Source organism: Amphibalanus amphitrite, unplaced genomic scaffold (genome assembly GCF_019059575.1).
Source record: "Amphibalanus amphitrite isolate SeventyFive unplaced genomic scaffold, NRLGWU_Aamphi_draft 000255F_arrow, whole genome shotgun sequence".
NCBI classification, from domain to species: Eukaryota; Metazoa; Arthropoda; class Thecostraca; order Balanomorpha; family Balanidae; genus Amphibalanus; species Amphibalanus amphitrite.
Window position 1 is genome coordinate 563,005 of NW_024881750.1, and position 22,494 is coordinate 585,498.

The 22,494-nt window shown below is 52.6% G+C and overlaps 2 protein-coding genes and 1 non-coding gene across 6 annotated transcripts; all 3 read left to right on the forward strand.

Annotated features, from left to right (window-relative positions):
* The first annotated feature begins 1,660 nt into the window (after positions 1-1,660).
* LOC122386534 lies at positions 1,661-8,443 on the forward strand. Of its 4 annotated transcripts, none has more exons than XM_043375815.1 (6): positions 1,661-1,804; positions 2,467-2,631; positions 4,485-4,818; positions 5,032-5,171; positions 5,921-6,187; positions 7,403-8,443. In XM_043375815.1, the coding sequence occupies exons 2-6, from the start codon at positions 2,473-2,475 to the stop codon at positions 7,529-7,531; spliced, it is 1,029 nt and encodes a 342-aa protein (XP_043231750.1). In that variant the 5' UTR covers positions 1,661-1,804; positions 2,467-2,472; the 3' UTR covers positions 7,532-8,443. The 4 variants fall into 4 exon arrangements, with proteins under 4 accessions (XP_043231750.1, XP_043231748.1, XP_043231749.1 ...); XM_043375813.1 differs by having other exon boundaries at positions 1,676-1,804; positions 5,921-6,198; XM_043375814.1 differs by having other exon boundaries at positions 1,676-1,804; positions 4,488-4,818; positions 5,921-6,198.
* A 910-nt stretch (positions 8,444-9,353) lies between these two features.
* LOC122386549 (E3 ubiquitin-protein ligase ariadne-1-like) lies at positions 9,354-19,720 on the forward strand. The gene is made up of 11 exons (XM_043375835.1): positions 9,354-9,616; positions 12,058-12,323; positions 13,612-13,767; positions 14,214-14,282; positions 15,132-15,347; positions 16,548-16,769; positions 16,991-17,121; positions 17,624-17,828; positions 18,109-18,222; positions 18,613-18,725; positions 18,957-19,720. The coding sequence occupies exons 2-11, from the start codon at positions 12,081-12,083 to the stop codon at positions 19,036-19,038; spliced, it is 1,551 nt and encodes a 516-aa protein (XP_043231770.1). The 5' UTR covers positions 9,354-9,616; positions 12,058-12,080; the 3' UTR covers positions 19,039-19,720.
* On the forward strand, positions 16,150-16,263 carry Trnal-caa. The gene is made up of 2 exons: positions 16,150-16,187; positions 16,218-16,263. It is a non-coding gene; the product is annotated as a tRNA-Leu (tRNA).
* Positions 19,721-22,494: the final 2,774 nt, after the last annotated feature.

Below are 22,494 nucleotides of genomic sequence, written 5' to 3' on the forward strand. Positions count from 1 at the left end.
CTAAGTTGGGAAACATGCCAAAGGAGTAGATAAATTATAGGAGGGCAGCGATCAACAGAGGTCGCCAATAGGTAGAAGGGCTGCCTGCGATCGACAGGAGGTCGCTAATAGGTAGGAGAGCCCCGATCAACATCCCGAGTTTCGACAGGAGGGCACCGATAGGTAGGAGGGTGGCAAGCAGCAGGAGGGCGCCAATGGGTAGAAGGGCGGCGATCAACAGGAGGGCGCCAATAGGTAGGAGGGCCCCGATCAACAATCAACAGGAGGGTGCCACCAGGTGAGAGGGCGGCAAGGAACAGGAGAGCACCAATAGATAGGAAGGTGGCGATCAACAAGAGGTCGCCAATGAGTGGAAGGGTGACGATCAAGTTCAACAGGAGGGTGGCAATGGTGAGGAGGGTGCCTTTGCCCAAGAGGATGACATTAAACAGGAGGGGACCTGTGGGGAGGGCGCCAATTTAGCAGGAAAGTGCCAGTGGGTAGGAGGGCGGCGATCAACAGGAGGGCGTCAGTGGTTAGGAGGGCGGCGATCAACACGAGGGCGCCAATAGGTAGAAGGGCCCCGATTAACATTCAACAGGAGGGACTAGGGAACCAATAGGTAAGAGGGCGCCATGCAATGGCTAGAAGGGTGGCACTCAACAAGAGGGTGCCAAAAGGGAGGAGGGCGGCCATCAAAATTTCACGAGGGCACAATTGGTGGGAGAGCACCAATAATTATGAGGGTGCCGACCAGCAGAAGGGCACCATGGTGTAGGGCAAGGTGGCGACCTACAGGAGGGCGCCTTCGGGTGAGAGGGCGCCTGTTTACCAGAGAGCGCCAATAGGTAGGAGTACAACGATCAAATGAGGGCGCCAGTGGGTAGGAGGGCAGCGATCAACAGGCTTACATAGGCGACTACCGCTACGCTTAGAAAGCTTTAGCCTACAAATGCGGTTGGAGGGCGCCCAAGGGAGCCCTCCAATCGTATTTGGAGTGCGTATTTGGAATGGCGCCCTCCGAGGGCGCCCTCCAACCGTATTTTCCCTGCAAACACATTCGCGATTGGGCGCCCTCCAGTCGCGATTGTTTTTCGATTCGATTCTATTACAATTGCATTTGCGATTGGAGGGCGCCTTCGGCGCCCTCCAATCGCAAAGGGCGCCTTCGGCGCCCAAGGGGGGGGGGGGCCATGGCCCAGTGGCCCCCCCCTGCCTACGCCCCTGCCAGCGGGTTCTTACTTTATGTCCTTTGCTAATGATCACCCTGTATTCCTTCTCTTATGCCTCTGCGTCTGCAGGGCGCGCGTTGAACGGTATCTGTTACGCACAGGATGTGCACATCAACCAACATGTGGTGTGTTTTTCCTTATAAATTTCTGATCTTGGGTCAAAATCAAATTCATCGGGAAATTCCATTCAAATGATGGCATTAAGACGCGAATGGCATGTTATCCCCGAGTACCTTAGGTCAGCGACCTTGCCCCGGGAAGACGAGGGCATTCCTTCTCAATCGGCACGTGTGATGGACGGTAACATCTCTGTTCCGGCTGCGCCTCTCGTGACCGGGCCTCACGTCAGCTCAGCGAGCCTGACGACAGCCCCCTCGGCCGGAGCGAGCGGCGGACTTCGGCCCGACCACGTCAGCGCCGGGTGGCCGCCCCGCCCGGCAGTCCCCGATATGACTGGCCCGCGCCCGACGGCCGGCACCAGACGCGGGGCACACACCGAGAGAGACGGACAGAGCGAGAGGAGCCGGTGCGCTGACGGATAGAGTGAGCTGCGTGGGAAGACCGGGTGTGACTGCCGACTGACCTGTGAATAGGTGAGTGCCGCGTGTACCCGGTGAATGCCCACCGGGCCGTTGAAAATTAGCTTGACCCATCTTATATCTGTCGCATAGTGTGTGTTGAGCGTCACCACCAAAGTTGTAGCTATGCATCATTAAGGCCTTTGAATTGGTATAAAGTTAGGTATAAAGTATATCTATGACCTCTTGAATAACGACTCAAGAATCGCATTGGTCGCTTACCAGGACGATGCAATGGTGACTAGGTCTCTACAGAATCCAGTGGTGTTTGGTCGGGTTTTCAGCAAAGTTTGGTTGCTAGCTGTATAAGTTCCAGGCCCAGAGACACGAGTCTGGCGGACAGTCGATGTAAACAGGAGATATCCGGAACCCGGTAAACAGCCTGTTGGCATGGTCGCCTGGCTGGATGGGTCACCAACCCCGATTTGATCGGCTTAGTCGCCCCACAGGCAGGCAGTTGTTATGGAGCACATCTCTCAGGAGACTGCGCGCTCAGAGCCCAGGGGAATTCAGAGTCGACAAACATGATGCAACCCAACTGCCTTTGGCGTGACTAAGTTCATGTAAATGCAATAAGTGCCCAGTTTGTTACTCCGCGACCGATGTGACCTAGAAGGGCTGCGGCCGCTCGCTGTGATGCATATCTCGTGCGTCCTTCTGACCACTGTTTTCCACAGAACACGATGGCGTCGCCTGCTAGTGCCGCCGTGGCCCGGAAGGAGGCCGTGTCCGACGCTCTGCTGCGAGAGGCTGAGCAGTACCGTACCGTACAGACCCTGCGAACGTGGCCGGTAGTCACCAACACCTCGGCGGCCGTGCTGGACGGCTATTACACCCTGAAGGTGAGTGGGGCGGCCCTTACCAGAGTGCCCATAGCCCAATTACACACCCTGGGTGAGTGGGGCGGCCTTTACCAGAGTGCCCATAGCCCAATTACACACCCTGGGTGAGAGGGGCGGCCCTTACCAGAGTGCCCATAGCCCAATTACACACCCTGGGTGAGAGGGGCGGCCCTTACCAGAGTGCCCATAGCCCAATTACACACCCTGGGTGAGAGGGGCGGCCCTTACCAGAGTGCCCATAGCCCAATTACACACCCTGGGTGAGAGGGGCGGCCCTTACCAGAGTGCCCATAGCCCAATTACACACCCTGGGTGAGAGGGGCGGCCCTTACCAGAGTGCCCATAGCCCAATTACACACCCTGGGTGAGAGGGGCGGCCCTTACCATACCGTAAGTGTCAGTGGGGCTGAGACCCTTCTGGACGATTGTCAGAACCCTGAAGGCGATAAGGATGAAGGATGTCATAGGCACTGAACTGACCATCTTTCATTGAGTGGGCGGATTAGACCATCGACAACCAGGCTATCGGATACCGTCTTCTTGCAACATCTGACAAAGGTCCATAGTATGAAATGCTTAAACCTGATATCGACCCACTTCGAACCATAACCTTTTGAGCGCCAACTGCCTATCACACACGAATGAAGGACACATGCGCTTCACTTTTCGTGATTTCTGAACCCGTTAACTGCGGTATCGAAAGGTGTCAGCCAAACGTATACCTACCATAAATAGCAACATAAGAAACAAGATGATGAATGGTTGCTTGATAACTTTCGCGTTTTTTTTCGGCACATCGATGACCGAGTCTCATCACGCCTTTACGACCACCGTCAAATATCAGACATGTTTACATGTATTTGAGCGAGATAGCGGACACAAGTCGACAGTTTATAAGTAAACGTTTACATAACATTAGCATTCAGCACGGCATTATTCCTAAAAATCCGGGCCTACTGAAGTAGACACCATTTCAAACGATTGTTCCAAGTTGAGCATACAAATATGCTTACATTTTAGCTATTTTTACCGTGCTGATCCCACGCTTTTCACAACAAACAAAAGTCATTCAGGATGCTTTTGGATGAGAACGGTGCCCGGGAGGTAGGTATGTTTGCGCCGAACTGGCCTGAGCCGAACGCTGGTCAGTCATCGGTCATGCTCGGGTCGCGTGATAGGTGTGTATGATCGGTGCACGGCGCCAGCCAGTGATCGGGGACGTCGGAAATGTCGGCACTGGGACCTCAGTTCGAATTGGCATAAATAAACTTTGGTACCATAGCCGCTAGGAACCCGCAAACTGGTGTCGATTTCTCCGAATGTTATCTTCCCCCGCACTTGATTACCGTAAAAGACATGAGTAAAGTAATTTGTATCGAAGGGGTAGGGGAGTAAAAGTATGACTCAATTGTATCGCGCGTTTATTCTCTGTCATGTGCCCCGGTTGAAGTCGTGCCATCGGCCGAGCGTTGTACCGCAGCCAATCACAGTTAGCCATGACCTCGTCACGTGCCGCCCCAGGCCATGAGGGCGGGGCTTCTCTTGGGCGGGGCAGCCCCGGGTCAGGCGCCGGTGCAGCCCCAACTGACTCTATCGGGCCGCGGGACTCTTCCACGTGTGGCCGGCCATAGTGGGTGCGTATGTCTGGGTCTGAGATAAGCTCTGTAGTCTGTATTCGTAACATGTGTGTGGTGACAGTGACATGGTGTGCTGTGGATTGTTGGTGAAATTATATGAAATTGGAAATTGGACCTGGTATCGTGATAGTAACACGGTGTGAGTTCAGTGTCAGTGACCTTAGGCGTTCGGTTGCCTGTGTCTGGTCAGTAACGCCGCGCATCCTCTGCCGGCAGAAGGAGGGGGACGTGGCGCGGCCGGTGCTGAACGTGTCTGAGGAGGTGGCCGGCGCCGTCTGCCGGCTGGCCGTCCTGCCGGTCGTCACGTCGCCCGTCGTGAAGACCCCGCTGAGGATGGCCGACTGGGTGGGCGCGCTCGGCGCGGAGCTGCTGCAGAAGGCCGTCCCCCGGCTGACGGACACCAAGCAGCCGCTGAGGCTGAACGCTGAGCTGCTGCTGAGCCTGCTGATGGTGCCGCTGACGCTGAGCGTGGCGCTGAGCCGCGACCTGCTGGAGCTGGGCGTCCTCAAGCTAGTCACCACCTTCCCCGGCCTGCAGCCGGCAGCCAAAGGTAGGTGATGACTATTAGTAAAATTATCTTAAGTAGAAGTGGCACCCAGCTGTCGGCCTCCGCTAATTCCATTCCGATTTATGTAAGAAGACTATACAGAATTTAGACACGCTTGATTTCTGATTCCGTGATGATTTTGGATCGAGTAGTATCTACTGATTTTCTGTTGACTTGTGCTGACTCCCTCTGACCGTCACCGATCCCGTGCTGCAGGGTTCGCGGAGAAGTCTCTGCTGGCGCAGTGCGGCACTGCGCTGCTGCTGCTCTGGGTGTACCTGCCGCTCCTGCTGCTGTCCCGACCGGTGGAGACGGTACGCGCTCTGGTCTCTGTCCCCGGCCAGGCCGCTGCTTCTGTGAGTGTTCGTGGAGTCCGCTCTGGTGTGGGTCAGTGTAGCGCTGATCGTACCGTACCGAAACGGTTAACTAATGGGTCCGTGGTGTTCCACCGTCGCCCACCAGTGCTGCGCTGGTGGGCGACAGTTAGCTCCCCAGCGAGAATCGGGGAGCTAACTGCTTGAATGCGCTCGGCTCATTCTCGACACAATAGCTTACAATCTTTCCCGATGGCGCTTCAGTTATTTCGCCCTGTCCTTCACGGGTTGCAGCTTATGTAGTAATATGCTGCTCGTGCTTTGTCCGTCTGCATAATGGCCTCTGGAGAAGCTGGAGCTTTTGGCTTGCATAAATTAGGTATTGGCTGTTCTCAGGCTTGCCCAGCAAGTTCATCCTCGCGAAAAAAATTGTACCATTTGATACAGCATTGGAATCCGGACAGGGAAAAGCTGTCGAGTGTATCATAAATTGGTTCGTTTAGCCTTTCTTCCTCAACACCTTCAACTGCCTCAGGCGCTAAACATCGCCTGGTTTTTGCTTAAGCCATAGTTTAACGGAAGCAAAGTGTGCATATTGTGTGACCTGCCGCCGTATCCCACATACCTAACTGCTGTATCTGCTATCTGCTAAATCATAGAACCACTGCAACTCTTCTTCATCTCTCGTCTTAGTGACCCCAGTGCTGCGATTCCTGGTCTTGGGCTGCGATCTCTGTTGATGCCGGAGCTGTGGGGCGGCCGGCATCAGACTCCTCTCTCTGCTTCTCCAGGTGATCTCCTGGGCCCGGGAGGCTGCCAGCGCCGTGGCTGACGAGCTGGCCGCCTGGGCGAGCGCTGTGGCCGATCTGGCCGTGCAGGCTGTGAGCTGGGTGGCCGCCACCGCGCAGACCGCCTACTACGTGCTGTTCGTGATGACTGGCCTCGAGCCGCTGTTGGCGGCCCTGCTGGAGCGCGCCCGCGCCCTACTGGCCACCTCTCGGGAGGCCGGAGCCAGCCTGGTCAGCACAGTCCGCGCGTCGGCGCCCGGTTCGGGCCTGGTAAGACGCATGTACGCACGCTACTACTCTACTCACTTCAAGGGTCTGTTCCCGTGGCTGCTCCAACGCCCTCTAAGCTCATCTAACCTCATTTATCATCTAAATCGTCTACAGCCCGCAAACAGCTGATTCTCTCGCAGAAATGTTTCCCGGAGCGGCTTGAAAACGACTCTCCTCGAAGTGTTCATCCAAACTCCTCCGATACTTCTTCTTGGATTAGCCACGGGAACAGACCCCAAATGCCTTACTGGACGTAATTTCTACCTCCAGCCTGGGGGTTTGGGGAAATAGTTTTACTGAAATATTCCTAACTAACGTACTACTAACGAACTTTAACGTGGCCTTGAATCCATCATCGGATTAACGTAGTGGGGAACCAAATAAATGTGCTTGCTACAGCTTCTTAACGTGTGTAGATCCTGGTGTCCATTATCTATTGAGTTATAATTGTGAGACATATGTAATCATGTTCACGACGAATGATATCAATGATGTATTGCACCAATTTTACTATTGCCCTGTGGTCACTAATCAATTGCGAATATGGCGGATTGTGTATGGAGGGTGATGGCTTTTCCCCGGTAATTAAAAAGGTCTGAACTCTCTTGCATGAAAAAGCAGTGTTGGGACTTGGTAGCATGACGTGACTCGTTAGTTCAGCGACTAGAACTTCCATTCCCCTGACTACCAGCACCGTTCGGGAGCAGCCGCTGACCTCTGTTTTTTTTTTATAAATTTAGTCCGAACCTTTTGATAGGAAGGATTCACAAGGACAGAGCCACCGCTAAGCGAAGCTTGTTGCGGTGACCCTGCCCTCTACCCTCCGATCGCGCAATTCCAGATCTATGGCAGAATTTAGAGTCCAAAGTTTAACGTGCGCACATAGCCGCGCACGGCCGGTCCCCTCTTGACTTCGCCTGGCTGTGGCCTGCCACCAACCGCAACCATACCTGTCAGGAGACCCATTAATGTCAAGCGCCCGTCGCGCTTCGAACCCGGACTATTATAACCGGGAACGCGTGCTCTCACCACGCGGAGTCCAACGCTCTACCAACTGAGCTACGGGACCGGCAAGTCTGTGGGAGTGGTTAGTCTGCGCCCTCAGTCTGACCCGTCTTTGTACCCGCAGTCTGACCTGTATCGGTAGTCTGTGCCCACAGTGTGACCCCTTCTCCGTAGTCTGTACCCCCGTCTGACCGGTCTCTGCGCCCGCAGGCTGAGCTGGCGCCGGTCCAGTGGGCGCGGGAGCTCTGGTGCGGCGGAGCCGACTGCCAGCGCGCAGAAGGGGAGCAGCGCAGTGCCGGCGCCGGCGCTGGCGGCTCCGGCCGGCCGGCAGACCGCTGAGCCCGAGCTGTGGGCACCGGGGAGGATCGGCGGCGCCCTGTTGGTGACTGTCAGCCTCTGCGGAGTGGCGGTGGCCGTCATCAGCCTCTGGTGAGCCGCGCAGGAGCACCGCTAATCTCTGAGGAATCACCACGGGAACCACGCTGTTGGCCCAGGGCTGTTGGCCGACCCTGGGCCGATTAGCCGTGATCTGTGGGCTACCGTTTCTTCTACTGTCACTATTTCGTGTCCAAGAAGAAAACACTCGAGCTATCATTTGGTTTTCTGTGCGAGTTTCTCAGAGAAGTGGATTTGGCATGTACTCAGCGCAATGGGAGCTCGCTTATTACTGTGAATACTCGACCCTCCCAGGACATTTTCAAGTGATACGTGCCAGGGATTACAAATGCGTGTCGTGGTGCAATCATGTTAAGCTTCACAGGATTGTTGCTCATTCCATTAGCCTAGTAATGGTGCTGGGGTAGATGCGTGTGACTGTGCTTGTTGCTTACGGAGAGTTGTGTTACGCATTTCTGCACCTAATGTCAGAGTTAGGTGCTGTAAGTGTGAATCGCACGAACTAGTTTCCAGCGCTGGGCGCCTGTTTCACCCGTTTGGTATCTGCCGAGGGCTTCCGGTGCAGGGAACGGCTTGAAACGACTGTGCTCATTTTCGACGGGGTTTCGACTAAAAGGACTAGTTGCCCTTGTGTACGCGTCTTTGCTTCTCTCTGTAGCTCGGCGATTCTCGAGCTCATCGTCATGTTCGTACCGTGAAGCGGAAGATCGCGCTATTTTGCATTGTTCTGGATGCTATTGCGATGGACGTGTGCATTGTTTATGCTAAGAAGCGGTTGCCCTGTGTTCTGGAATGCATCCGGGTGGTAGAACTTCGACATTGTGTTAATAAATAGCTGGTCAAGCCAGCCCTGGGCTCATTTCTTTTTCCTCAGCTGGCATTTGTTCCTTTTCGAATTTAGTACGGAACGCCATAATGACGGTTTATAGCATGTCAATAGATGCTGCTGGAAATAGACACCTAACCAGCACGAACGAATCGGAGGTGAGGCTTGTTAAAATCTTAAAGTTCTGTGACACTGAGATCCGCGAGCTTGCTTCGAAACCAGTAGGCATTCGCGTTTTATTCGCAGGGGTCTCTCAGCCCATTGTAGTCGTTGTGGGATGGGATGGCCGGGGAAACGGCGGCCGTCCGATCGGTGACGCATAGCGGATGGGTGACAAAATCGCGGAACGTCGCCACCTCGAACGGCGAATCCCATAGGGTGCCCCTTGGCGCAATAGTGACCGAGCAGGTTGCTAGGTAAGAGTCATTATGGATTTTTTTTTGGGGGGGGGGGGGGGTTGTATTCCCACGGTAATGATGGCATCTTTACTTTTCCGGTAACTTCAGAAGAAAAATGAAAAATGAGAATAGGTATGAATCATGCCGAATGATCCAGATGGAGGACGAGCGTGAAGATGCATTTTATATAGAATAGATAAAATGGACAATATTAAAAAGCATATGGAACAAGCAAAAGCAGTATGGGCAATATACAATAATATTTCAGACATAAATTCCTCATTCATCATTATGTGAAGTCAGAGGTATTTAATTTAGTGACGGCATTTTTCTGGAATAATGCGATGACGTCAAATAATAATAAAAGGTAGGATGTAAAACCTAAGACGAATCGTTAGAGAAACATTTATTCAGTTTATATTTATTTATTGGTATATTTTTGTTTTTGTTGGCAGTTTTTAATGAATATGAAAATTTCAAAACATGTAATTACCTTCAAAACGTCATTTTGCACAGGTGATGAGAACGTAAGGTGATGATCGTCACAGCTGCGCCATCATAGCTGTTGTTTTGCGATTACTAATCATTGCGCAAGGTCAAAGCAAGATTTGCACATTATTTTTGTTTTTGATTTGTGAGGGTGACTTTGAATTTGAACTTTGGATAAGGTGGTACGTTTATAAATTATTGCAAAAAAAAATATTTTTCACTTAGAATAAGAAACTGTATGAGCTCGGCTCCAGTTCTGATGCAAACTGAAATTTGAAGTGACTGTTCTCTGTCAGCATTGTTTGTGAATTCAAGGTAGGTTTAGGTACCATTTATTCATTTATTTTCATTGAATATTGTTTGAAATGGATTTATATTTTTCGTTTTCTGATGAATGTTGCATTGTTCAGCTTTTTTTCTCATCCTACCTGAGGCTGAATTCAGTGATAAGTATGGAGCCAGACTGCAAAGTATGGCACGCAGGTCGACGAGGCGCACCGGCCCAAGTTCAAAATCCGCACCAACCCTTCAAACTGAGCCGGAAAATCTGCACCAAAGCGAGCCGAGAGCCCAAAATATCCGCACCGAACCCACAGGCAATTATAATGCAAGGGACTTCATTCATCTCACTATAATTATTTCCCCTCCAATTTCAGTTTCACGAGCAACGCTCACCACGGGACCGCGCCGCGCACTTGTATCGGAAGTTTGAAATATAGCAAATAGACGGACGCCGGTGAAAAAAGGGCGCCGGAGGGCATATTGGGTCACGTGACATTCGGAACTTCTCCCCTCTCTGTGGGCCTTCTACATGCTAAATGTCACGTGTGAATTTGACGAGCCTTGATAAAATCGCCCCAACAAACTTTCGTATGAGTAAAACTAATGACGTCATTCCAAAGTAGCGTGCTGATTGGCAATTCAAACCAGCTGCTCGCAAATGTGACATACCAGTCACCCAAAGTCCACCGCAACCAGTCTTCGTTCTAATGACGCCGTCATCACGTTAATTTCCGAGGCGAGAATGGATTTGTTCTGCCGCAATTGTTGGTTCGTAGAGTAAATTTAAAACCTTTCTCCGTCACTGTGCATCACCGTGGCTGGCACGCATTTGTAGGGCTTTCCAAAGAACAGTCAACAAGGAAACCCGGCCGGGTAAGAAGACCAAGCGAAGTCCGCACCGCATCAAGGTCCAAGCCAAATCTGCACCGCACCAGGCAAAATCCGCACCGCACCACTTCAAAATCCGCACCAGCCGAACAAGCCCGCACCGACGAGATCTCGTCGAAATTGCCATACTTTGCAGTCTGGGTATGGAGTACCTATTGCGCGCTGAATAATTGGGTAGTTCTAAAGCAGGCGTCACACTTGTTTCTTGCTACCAAGGACAGGCAATATACCCAGAGATCCTTTCTAATTGATCAAACCAAACCAAACCAAACCTCATCTAACCAAACCTGACCTAATCTTACCTGTACAACCTACAACCTATAACCTACCGCCTACCTACCTACCACCCAAAACTGAAAACCTACAATGTACAACCTTTCCTACAGCGCCTCTCCTTGGTTGGTTGTAAAAAAAAACAAGTGTGACGCCTGCTTTACTGCTACCGAATAACTGTAGGCAACAACAATAGAGCTTGATGTGAACTGGCTCTTGCACTGTGGACCATAGTGCCCAACTGAAATTTTAATTTTGGCTGTTGGTTTGCATTCTGTAAATTAAAGTAGTTTTAGCAATTCAATCATCAGTCATTACTGCATTACCTACCAGACCTAAATGCCAATGGACATTATTGATGGTGACAGCCGACAGGTGGGCACCATGGGCTAGGATTAGGTACCTACCTACCAAATCACCTAACCAATGGTTTGTGTGCAATAGCTAAAAGCTTTTTTTGTTAGATCTGTATATTTATTTTTTAACAAACCTGATTTTTTGTTAAGGATAGGGTAGTGGAAGAGGTCTAATATTGATATCAGTATTGATTAGGTTATGTACCAATTAACCTGCCAAATACCAACTACAAACTAAGTTATCCTTTCAAGCTTTGAGTGTGAAAAATGCTTACTTTTCAACCAGATAAGATCAAATCAGCTATGTATTGGTAAACTATTTCTTATTACATACTACATAGTACATACATCACTGGACCAGGTGGCATTGTGAATACTACTACCAGACCACATAGGTACCATTTTGTTTTTAACTGTGAGGTGGGTCAGCAAAAAAATATGCAAGATTCTCATTCATCATGCTGGACTTGGCAGTCATAGCATTTGGTTGGCTTTGATGCTTAAATATTATTATGTAAGTGCTGTTTTATGGTTGTGTGAACCAACTGACTGAAAAAGTTACTTGAGTTATGTGGCAAAAAAAACTTGAATGAAACATTTTATGAATTGCAGTCCTTAAAATAAATAGGTTCTCTATGCATCACTTGCTGTCGCTGTGTGTCAGCAGTGTCACTCTTCCGTAACACAGGCTCAGTAGGTGCTGTGTGCACTGCTCACTTTAATGACCCAGTGCACTGCTCACTGGTAACCCAGTGCCCAGTGGCTGTGTGCACTGCTCACAGATGACCCTGCACTCATCACTGCACTGACTGATGATCCAGTGTTCAATGGCTGCACTTCTCACTGATGATCCGGTGTTCAGGACTGCACTGCTCAGTGTTCATTGATGAGTAATGACACAGTGGCTGTGTGCACTGCTCTCTGATGACCCAGTTCCTGTATTGTGATGCTCGCCAGGTCTGCAGCACTCGCGTCTCGCCATGGACTCTGACGGCGACATCCAGTACGATGAGGACTCTGCTGACGACGACATGGTGTACGACAATGACTCGGGAAACGAGTCGAGCGGCGACGAGGTTGACTTTGACGAGCACCGTCCGGGCCCGTCGACGGCCCACGAGGTGGAGCTCGCCGCCGAAGACGCACCGTTTCAGGTGCTCTCCGTACAGGAGATTGTCGACTTCATGGTGGTCGAGATCAATGAGGTCAACGAGGTAGCCCAGGTGAGTGGCGATTGTAGCAGAGGTTATGGTACAGGGGCCGGGTTAAACGGCCTCTGAATTGATCGATATTCCGCTTAGATAACGGAGGCGGTGATGGGTGTGGGCCCAGTGGTGCGGGAACCGGGGGGGGGGGGGGCTAGCGGGCCGAGCCCCTCCAACTTTTCGGCTGGGAGGGGGGGGGGGCTCGTAATGTATTTGAGCCCCTCCAACTAGAGGAATCGAAATCGGAAATCCACGAACATAATTTCATAGATTCATATAGTACACCTATTCAAAATGCTAACCAGGACCAATTTCCATTATGGAGCGCTCTAACGCAGATGACTGTGACAACATGTCAGCACATATTCATTCTCTAAACATCATACATTTCCACCAAACGCCCTCCACACATAATGCTCAGAAATCAAGCAGCTATCTATGAGCTACGGGTAACCGGAGGAGTACGGAACGCGAGCGGCCCGGCACGGGCGTCACAGAAGGACGTCTGAGCGTGCCATGGGGCTTCCCCGCGACTCTGCCAGACGCCAGCCGGCATAGGCGCGGGAGCCGGGGGGGGGGGGCAGCCTGCCCCCACAACTGTGGGCCGTGGGGGGGGGGCGCTGCCCCCACAACTTTCATACGGCCAGGAACCGTCGGGGTAGCTTGTCCTCCCTCAATTAGTGGCTATAGGCCCCAAAGGAAAGCTGAATGGAAGACAACATTGAAAAAAATCCCCCTTAGCGTATGTGGAAGCTCTAAACCTTTATTCCAGGTTATCAAAAGGTAGTTCCTTAACTCAGATGAGACGGAAATTCTCACTTTTTTGCAAGTGATCTCGTTTCGTTCTTTTCGTTGAAAAGGCCAAGGGGTGAAAAATAAGTGGCCTAAAACCGGTGAGAAAACTAGATTTGGGGGTACCGTAGGTTCCGGGAAGGATCAGGTGTGCCCCCAGCCTGAAAGTAGTTCCCGTGCCACAGTCTGGGTGTGGCTCGGTATCCGGGGTATATTACGTAAATGATGGTAAAGATTCGGTATCCCAGTTATATTGCGTAAATGGTGGTAGAGATTTGGTATCCCGAGTAGATTACGGAGGTGGTAATGAAAATGGATCGGCATCCGGGCAGATTAGGGGATGGTGGTGAGTGTTGCTTGGTCTCCTGGCCCCTGGTTAGGTTACGGAGTTAGCGCTGCGCGGGTGACTCAGTATGTTGGGTATGAAATATCCGTGGCAGTGCCTACCACAACAGCGTCTGTGTCTTAGCCGGGTGATGTGTCACCGTGTCATGACGCCACCTGTCCCATGCAGCTGCCGCGGACCACCATCCGTATACTGCTGAATCACTTCAACTGGGACAAGGAGAAGCTGCTAGAGCGTCTGTACGACACGGACCAGGAGCAGCTATTCCTCGAGGCGCACGTGGTCAGCCCTCACATCACGGGCACCGCCTCGCAGGCGCCCAGGGTGAGTCTCACAGGGTACCGGCTGTACTCACGGCGTCACAGATGCCGCCCACGGTGCAGAGGTGCATTTGACCGTCGATAGTAGTCAGCTCGTGCTGTAGTTACTTGTCTCGCAGTCTGTCAGGTAATCATGGTTGGTCACAGTTAAAGTTACACCAGCTGAAATGAATGATTTATTGAAATTATATGCAACATTGAAGTGCCAACTACATATTAAAACATTATTATTCAACATCATTTCACACTGATCAATCGTTTGACTCGTCCTTTGTCTCTATGGCAATCGTATGAACGCACTACGCAGTTACAGGTCATGTATTATTTTATGTGCAGCCTGCAGCTGACCTGCGGTCGTGCGCCGCAGGCGAACAGCGGTATGGGAACGTAGTACGCCATGTGCCATTCTGTCTGCTGACTAGCCTGCTGACCGTGTGTGGCGCGCCGCAGGTGAACAGCAGGGTGGGAGCCGTGCCCACCGAGGAGTGCGAGATCTGCCTCACCGTCCGGCCGTCCGCGGTAAGTAGGCTCCGTCGTACATGCACTATCCGACGGTAGTAAGATGATACAGAACTGTCTTTGTCAGGATGTGGAAGAACAGCTGCATACTGCTCGGCATGGATGTGCCTATTCTGATGTCAAGTCATTTGTCGTACGTAACGAATATGTGATGTTTGGTGGCGTCTACATGAGTTATGTGATTCCTTATGGCGCTATGTGACGCTGCGTGACGGCATGTAATGCAACGTGACGATATGTGATGCCGTGTCTCTGAGGTATGACGCCATATCACGCTGTCGGCTCTGGCTGACCGTATCCGTCGCACCTCCCCGCCCTCAGGAGATGTCGGGCCTGGCCTGCGGCCACCGGCTCTGACCGTATTGTCTGTTCCCTCCCCGCCCTCAGGAGATGTCGGGCCTGGCCTGCGGCCACCGGCTCTGACCGTATTGTCTGTTCCCTCCCCGCCCTCAGGAGATGTCGGGCCTGGCCTGCGGCCACCGGCTCTGACCGTATTATCTGTTCCCTCCCCGCCCTCAGGAGATGTCGGGCCTGGCCTGCGGCCACCGGCTCTGACCGTATTGTCTGTTCCCTCCCCGCCCTCAGGAGATGTCGGGCCTGGCCTGCGGCCACCGGCTCTGACCGTATTGTCTGTTCCCTCCCCGCCCTCAGGAGATGTCGGGCCTGGCCTGCGGCCACCGGCTCTGACCGTATTGTCTGTTCCCTCCCCGCCCTCAGGAGATGTCGGGCCTGGCCTGCGGCCACCGGCTCTGACCGTATTGTCTGTTCCCTCCCCGCCCTCAGGAGATGTCGGGCCTGGCCTGCGGCCACCGGCTCTGACCGTATTGTCTGTTCCCTCCCCGCCCTCAGGAGATGTCGGGCCTGGCCTGCGGCCACCGGTTCTGCGCCGCCTGCTGGTGTGAGTACCTCACCACCAAGGTCATGGACGACGGCGTGGGACAGACCATCTCCTGCGCCGCACACGGCTGTGACATCCTGGTCGACGACGAGACGGTGCTGCGGCTGGTGTCGGAGCCGCGCGTACTCGCCCGCTACCAGCACCTCATCACAAACAGCTTCGTCGAGGTGAGTGCGGTGACGGGGGAGGGGAGGAGGCTAAGAGTTTCATTTTGTAGGACTTGTTTTTTTTTAGATTTCTCAATTATATTGTGTTAAAAATGCATTTTTTCGCAGCCTTCAATTTCACGCCATTTCTTTTTCATGACTGCAATCAGTCGACTGCCCAAAGTAATTTGGTATGCCAAAACGAAAATGTTTTACTCAGCGTTTCAATGTAGGGGCATTGCCAAGAGTTACTGGTCTGCAACGTTGTGTACTTGAGGCTAGGAAATTCTTTACTCCTGGTATTTCTGAACTGCTCGGTGAATGAATGAATGAATGAATGAATGAGTGAATGGTGATGCTGGATAAATAGGAAAATCTTTCAAAATACGTTTTTAGTTGCTCATGTGCTACTGGTCAATGTCATGATTTGTGACGCGGAAACTATTCAACTATTGAGTGCTGTTCTTTTCTTAATTTAATTGAGCGTGAACCAAGCGTGTTGATGTTACCTGAACGACGTAGAAAAGGAAAAGATGGCGTAACAGCTAGGTCTAAGGCTATAGCTAGGCCCCTATATATGACCTTGGCTAGGCCTGTCGCTCGATGCTCTGAGCCGCTTCAGTGCATACCGCAGTATAGTGCGTGGCAAATGTTGTCACTTAAAACAGGCATGATACTTTGAAAGCATGATAAAGTATTTTGAGTGTAGTATATTTCAGTGCAATGCATGTGATGCGATCTAGGAATATGTTCGCGTTCGGTTTTCTAGGAGCAAATAGATGTTGGTCGAATCAGAATATGTTTTAGAGCTTTTATGTGCAGTGTCAGAATGGCCGAGTGGTCTAAGGCGCCAGACTCAAGGTTAACCTTCCCGCTGGTAGCGGGCGAGCATTCTGGTCCGCGAATGCGGGCGTGGGTTCGAACCCCACTTCTGACAAACGTTTTCCGTTTGCCAGTGGCGCTGGTGACGTGAAATGCCCGATGATAGTGCGCTAGTCTGACATGTTGTATTAAATACATTTTTTAAAAACATTACAGCACATTTTATTAATATATTAAAAATTAAACACCTTTCAACGTCTGTGTGGTTCCCGGCAGCCTGTATTTGCTGCGGATGAAGTAACTTCGCCCTCAGGATTTCAGGCACAGTGGGAGCGATGACTAGGTACTGAGTCTCTGTTACCTGCTGGTCTGTGACGGTGTCTGTCTGTCTGTCCTCAGTGTAACCGGTACCTGTGCTGGTGTCCGACCCCCGACTGCGGGTACGCGCTCAAAGTGCCCAATCCCGACTGCCGACCCGTCACCTGCAAGTGCGGTCACAAGTTCTGCTTCGCCTGCCGCGAGGCCTGGCACGACCCGGTCCGCTGCCACCTCATCAAGCGCTGGCTCAAAAAGTGCGACGACGATTCGGAGACGTTCAACTGGATCTCCGCAAACACTAAGGTGAGTGCGACGACGGCTGGTTCTGGTGGCTATACGTTGTCTCCTGTATCGCTGCCTACCGGGTGTGGCGCTAGTGGTATGTATTGTGTAGGGGCAGATGCGGCACGTTTAGTCTGCCAGACACCTATTAACTCTGGAATCGAACGCTGCTTTCACATGATGCTATGTAACACTCGCTGCAGCGCCGTAAACCCCAATTCCTCCACCGCCTCTGTCCCCAGGAATGTCCCAAGTGCAGTGTGACCATCGAGAAGGACGGCGGCTGCAACCACATGGTGTGCAAGAACCAGAGCTGCCGCGCCGACTTCTGCTGGGTCTGCCTCGGCTCCTGGGAGCCGCACGGATCATCATGGTGAGTTGTGAGCTAACCCTGTGAGTTGTTAGCTCGTCCCTGTGATTTGTGAGATAACCTTGAGAGCTGTGAACTACTCCTGTCAGCTGTGAGCTAACCATGTGAGTTGGTGACCACGCTCATGTGAATTGATTTGGGCCTTGCGGATCCTCAATCCTCATGTTAATTGTTGAGCTCGTCTCTGTTAGTTGTAAACTGACCTTGTGAGAGCTATGCCCTGCGGGTTAGTGTGGGTCTCACGGCTCGCCCCTGAGAGTTTGTGTAGGCCGCGCGCTCGTCCTGGCGCGTTGCTGGCTGTTGCTGGTGACCCGGCTTTGAATGTTCTTCAAATGAAATAGGGAAAGCACTGAACGTGCTTTCTCGATGGTTCGATTGTGCCCGAATAAACGCAATTCGTCTCGTTCCCTTACCCAGGGTTTCCCGTGAGGTAATCCGTGTAGCGACTGTCAGCTCTAAGAGTTTACCGCCGATGTGCTGACTCTCCCCTCCCTCGGCACCACAGGTACAGCTGTAACCGATACGACGAGGACGAGGCGCGGGCGGCGCGCGACGCCCAGGAGAAGTCGCGCGCCGTCCTTAATCGGTACCTCTTCTACTGCAACCGCTACATGAACCACATGCAGTCGCTCAAGTTCGAGAACAAGCTGTACGCGTCCGTCAAGGAGAAGATGGAGGAGATGCAGCAGCACAACATGAGCTGGATCGAGGTAGGTGCCGGTCTGGCGGCCACTACTTATCACAGACAGCTTACTTACTACTTACTTCCCTGGTAGAGAATATCAGCCGAGCCGGTGCCAGACGAAAACGGCGTCAAATGAATCGAAACACACGTGAATTTCAGGCGTTCAAATTATGAGCGACTCTGCACTGTTGTTTCTCTAACCATGAACCGCGTTTGTTCACCGTGGTATGTAAAATGTCAACCCTTCCTTTTTACTCTTAACCGTGTCGTTGTCGTTACCTGACGGCCCTTGCTTTGATCTGCAGGTCCAGTTCTTGAAGAAGGCGGTTGACATCCTCTGCTCCTGTCGCGTCACACTCATGTATACATACGTGTTTGCGTATTACCTGCGCAAAAACAACCAGTCTGCCATCTTCGAGGTGAGTCCGTGTCCCAAACCTCCGGGGGTCTCTTAGATTATTTGAAACCTGTTTGATTACGAGTTTTTTTACTACTCGTAAGTCGTGGCCGTGTTTCGTTTCTGCTTGCTTTGCTTGTCATGACACAAACCAGCATATGTTGGTCACAAAAAAAGACCTAAATAATGATGAAACGTCTTATCGGGCAGAATTCTCTGTTATCGAGGTAATTGTGATAAAAAGTGAAATTTGTAGACGCTGTTTTGGTGTCTTGTCGGTTGGGCCTCTGCGTTGTGTCTGAGCTGAGTGGTCCCACATAAGCCGACTTGTCTGTTCGTTTGGGTGACACTGTGTGCGTAAGAAACAAAAGGACCTGGAGCAGTGGTTATAACTGACTGTCCCTCTCCTCAGGAGAACCAGAAGGACCTGGAGCGATGCACCGAGGTGCTCTCAGAGTATCTGGAGCGGGACATCACTCAGGAGAACCTGGTCGACATCAAACAGAAAGTCCAGGATAAGTACAGGTCAGTAGAACCACTGGGAACTTTGACGGGCACAATAGCCACACTGTCGGCTAGCCGCGGTCTACTTTTAGCGGACGAACACGCGTATCGTCACTGGCCATTGTTCCGCGATCTCATCGGGGTTACTGGCTACCTTCTTTGAGCGATCGCGGGCCCGATGGTTACCCACTCGTGTTCCTTTGGACACACGGCGCGCTGTGCTCTGACGGTGTCATCCCGTCTGCTCCCCAGGTACTGCGAGGGCCGGCGAAAGGCCCTCCTCGAGCACGTCCACGAGGGCTACGAGCGTGACTGGTGGGTCTATAACGACTAGGTCGGCCGCGCCACGGACACTGCTGCCAGCGGACAGCTCCCGAACCTATAGTCACACAGCTGACTGACCGGTGGCGCCGCGCAGAGCGCGCTATCGTCGAGCACAGGGTGTGCCCAGCGCCAGAGCGACTAGTCGGAACGTGGTCTGGACGGGGGCGGGAGGAGCGGGGGGGGGGGCGACCCGCCGACAGACACCAGAAGGTGGTAGCGCTTTCAGTGGACAGGGCAGGGGAGGTGCGGCGGTGACCCGCGGCAGCTGGAACCCGGGTCGAACGGCGCCGAGTAGAGGCGACCGCCGGCCGCCGGAGAGTTTTATGTGGGACGGTCCCCGTACCGGGGGCGCTGGGAGGGGTGGGGTCAGCCGCTGCCACACGGGTTCGGGCGGGCTCCGAGGGGCGCGGGGCCGGCCGGCCTCGTCCGCCGTGCACTGAGTGATACCGCGGGACGGTCGGCCCCGCCGCGCCGCGCCACGCCCTGTATTATGTCCAGCCGGGACGCCGCCGGCCGAGCGGACGCGTTGTGAGCGCGCGCGCTCGCGCGAGTCTTATTATATAGCCCATGATTATTAGCGTGACCGCGATGTGGCCGTGATTGGATGCATTTTACTGGTGAGTCGAGTCCGTACCGTACGCTTTCTGCGCCGCTGTGTAGTTGTTTGAGCAATACACCCGTGCAGATCTGAAGGCGGCTGTTGGAGCCGGTCCGACTGCCCCGAGGGGACCATCTGTTCTATACGCGGCGGGAACCGAATCGCTCTGACCATGAGGGTCAGCAGAACATTTTGACGTACCGGAAAGCCAGCACGGTAGCATTTGTTTGCAGTTTGCACCGTAAGGGAAAACAAACAGGTCAACGGTCAGTTGGCACTACTGAAGATGGATTCATGTATGAGTTTGGTCCTGGCCATTTCTTTGCTTATTTATAACCGTTGAAGGTTTTACAATTGAGGGAATGAAAGACGTGCCATATTTCGTCCGTATTCTAGGCTTTCGTTTGGGTGCTCTACTTGCAAAGACAGCTGAAGCTATCGCAGATTATGGGACCACCGGGTGGCCTAGCACTGCGCATCTCAGAGTGGCCATAAGACGAGCTGGCATTAGTCAGTAGTCTCATTATTTCGTTTTACGCGATAAGTCCGATTTTACCCCGGCTCACGGGTGTGGTTATATTTGATACCCCGAGATAGCCGATTAATCGACACGAGGGTCGGTTTCGAGGACCACCGGACGTCACTATCTGTATAACGGCGGGACTGGGGAGGGGCAACTGTATGTCATCGCCCACTGACTGATACGGCTATACCAGTCACATCCTACAGGCTGATACCGGTTACATCCCCCGTTGAGTGATGCAGCTATGCAGTTGAACATGCACACATAATTCAATCAGTTACCTTCCACCCCACTGACTGATGCTGTTCGTCCAGTTGACACTGACGCCCACAGTTACGCCCGTTGTTCCCCATTTACTCCCAATAACATACACGAGTTCGATAGCTTACTGGCTTCGCCCTGTGATTGAGATCGTTCCACCAATGACACGCTCCACCGCGCCGGTTACCACACTCCACGGCCCGGGGAGTGGCGAGTGAGCGGCCGCACGGGACCGGGCGGCGGCCGGCCGGTCGGTGACGCCTCCGGGAGCTGTCAACACAATTGGCCGCTCCACTAGACAGGCTACACGCCGGGCGGCGCTCGGTGTTTCGATATGACAACAGCTGGTGAGGCGTGAAACACTGGTGGAGTCTCGCAGTGACAAATAGGACCTGTCGGGAGTAGGGTGTTAACTTGTTGCAACAACAGCAGCTGGTGACCGGGCTACTAAACGGTCTGTTTGCCTATGTCGACATATCGAGTCTTAGCACAGCTGTGGCGACAGTGCTCTCAGAGACGGCGATGCATCGTGTCTTCAGCCGGGAGTCGTAGCCTTCGGACCGTCGTCGGAACCGTCGGCGGGCTGGCGAGAGGCGAACGACCGGACGGACGAACAAACTCGGTCGGTCAGACTGCTCATAACGTCGGCAGCCGGGTCAGAGCCGTCCGGCTCCAGACGAGAGGGTCTCTGCCCGGGTACGCAGCTCAGCTAACGGCACGGCACGCGCGAGAAAAACATGTTTTCGCAGCTCTCGGAGAGCGAGCTGGCCGTGGCCGCGGCGGCGCCGAGTCGATAGTGCAGCGACACCCGGTCGCCGGTCGGCGGGCCTCGATCGAGAGAGAGCGGCACCAGAACAGACGGAGCTCACGGGCCGCCGTGTCGGCCGGCGGCGGGGAGGGTGGCCGACCAACATGGTACAACGACGGGCTGGAGAGAAGGGAGTTATGCAACCGCCGCCGGAGATATGTGGAGTTCTGTTCAACTACAGCTGAGCTATGGGTGCATCCGATCACACCGATGCTCTGCCTCGATCGCGGCCTGCTGCACACGGGCGCCGGCTGACTGCAGGGGAGGGGAGGGGCGCTACCCTGCCGAGACCGGCTCAGACCGCATGCCACACATACCGGGCAGCATTCAGAGGAAAGGCAAGCCAACGGCGACACGAGCCGGCCGGTCCGGCTCCTCAGGGATGGGGCCCGACTGCAGACGGCCACAAATGACCGACATCAGCTGCGAGTACAGCAGAAGCTCCATTCAGCTCCACAGTTAGCTGTATAGCAGCTTCACACAGGTCCTTGGTAGTCCAATTATAGAGGCACAATTCTTTAATTTCCTGGTTTTTGAGGGCCGATAACACGCATCGCCCTGTAAGGTTGTTCTGTGACACATTTTCCCTTGCAGTTCAGTTGGTTCTTTTAATGCTTTCATAACAGTTTTCTAGTCCATGACGAAGTTTAGGGTTTTCTTGACGTATCAGTTCAACCTTCCAGGCGGTGGGGGGGGCATTTTTTGCCCCCCCCCCCTTTAGTTTTTTCAATATATCTCGAGAACCGCTGCGCCGATCGTCACCAAACTTTCAGTACCCTCCCGGGAGTAGCTAGCGCACATGGTGACCAAAATTTTTTCCAAAGGCTATGATAGGTTGGCCGCTAATGACGTCAGAGTGACGTCATTTTTGCCATTTTCGACCCAAAAAAAGGTTTCGCGGGAAGAGCTGTCAGGCCTACAGCTTCAGAGATATATTTCGGTTTTTCGAATTTTTTGAATTTTGACCCCCAAAAATAAAAAAATAGATTTTTTGAATATAATAGCCGAAAAATCCAAAAAGTTTTTTGAATTTCGAAAAAACCGGAATATTGATAGTCCCTACCGCTTTCTATCTACATACCAAATTTGAGATCGATACCTCTTTTTTTTTGGCCAAGTTATAGCGAAAAAACTGTTCAAAATTGATGACGTCAAATTTTCAAACTCAATTTTTAGTAATTCTAGACCTCGTAGCGCAAAACAAAGACCACCATTAGACTCCCCGTGACGAGCTGCATCGAATCGATACCCATTTTATGGAAAAATATCAACTTTG

Coding starts and splice junctions, on each gene's coding strand:
- LOC122386534 (XM_043375813.1), top strand. CDS start 2,473: ATGGCGTCGCCTGCTAGTGCCGCCGTGGCCCGGAAGGAGGCCGTGTCC. Junction 4,819..5,031: donor CCTGCAGCCGGCAGCCAAAG/GTAGGTGATGAC, acceptor CCCGTGCTGCAG/GGTTCGCGGAGAAGTCTCTG. Junction 5,172..5,920: donor CCGGCCAGGCCGCTGCTTCT/GTGAGTGTTCGT, acceptor CTGCTTCTCCAG/GTGATCTCCTGGGCCCGGGA.
- LOC122386549 (XM_043375835.1), top strand. CDS start 12,081: ATGGACTCTGACGGCGACATCCAGTACGATGAGGACTCTGCTGACGAC. Junction 14,283..15,131: donor TCACCGTCCGGCCGTCCGCG/GTAAGTAGGCTC, acceptor CCCCGCCCTCAG/GAGATGTCGGGCCTGGCCTG. Junction 18,223..18,612: donor ACCAGTCTGCCATCTTCGAG/GTGAGTCCGTGT, acceptor CCCTCTCCTCAG/GAGAACCAGAAGGACCTGGA.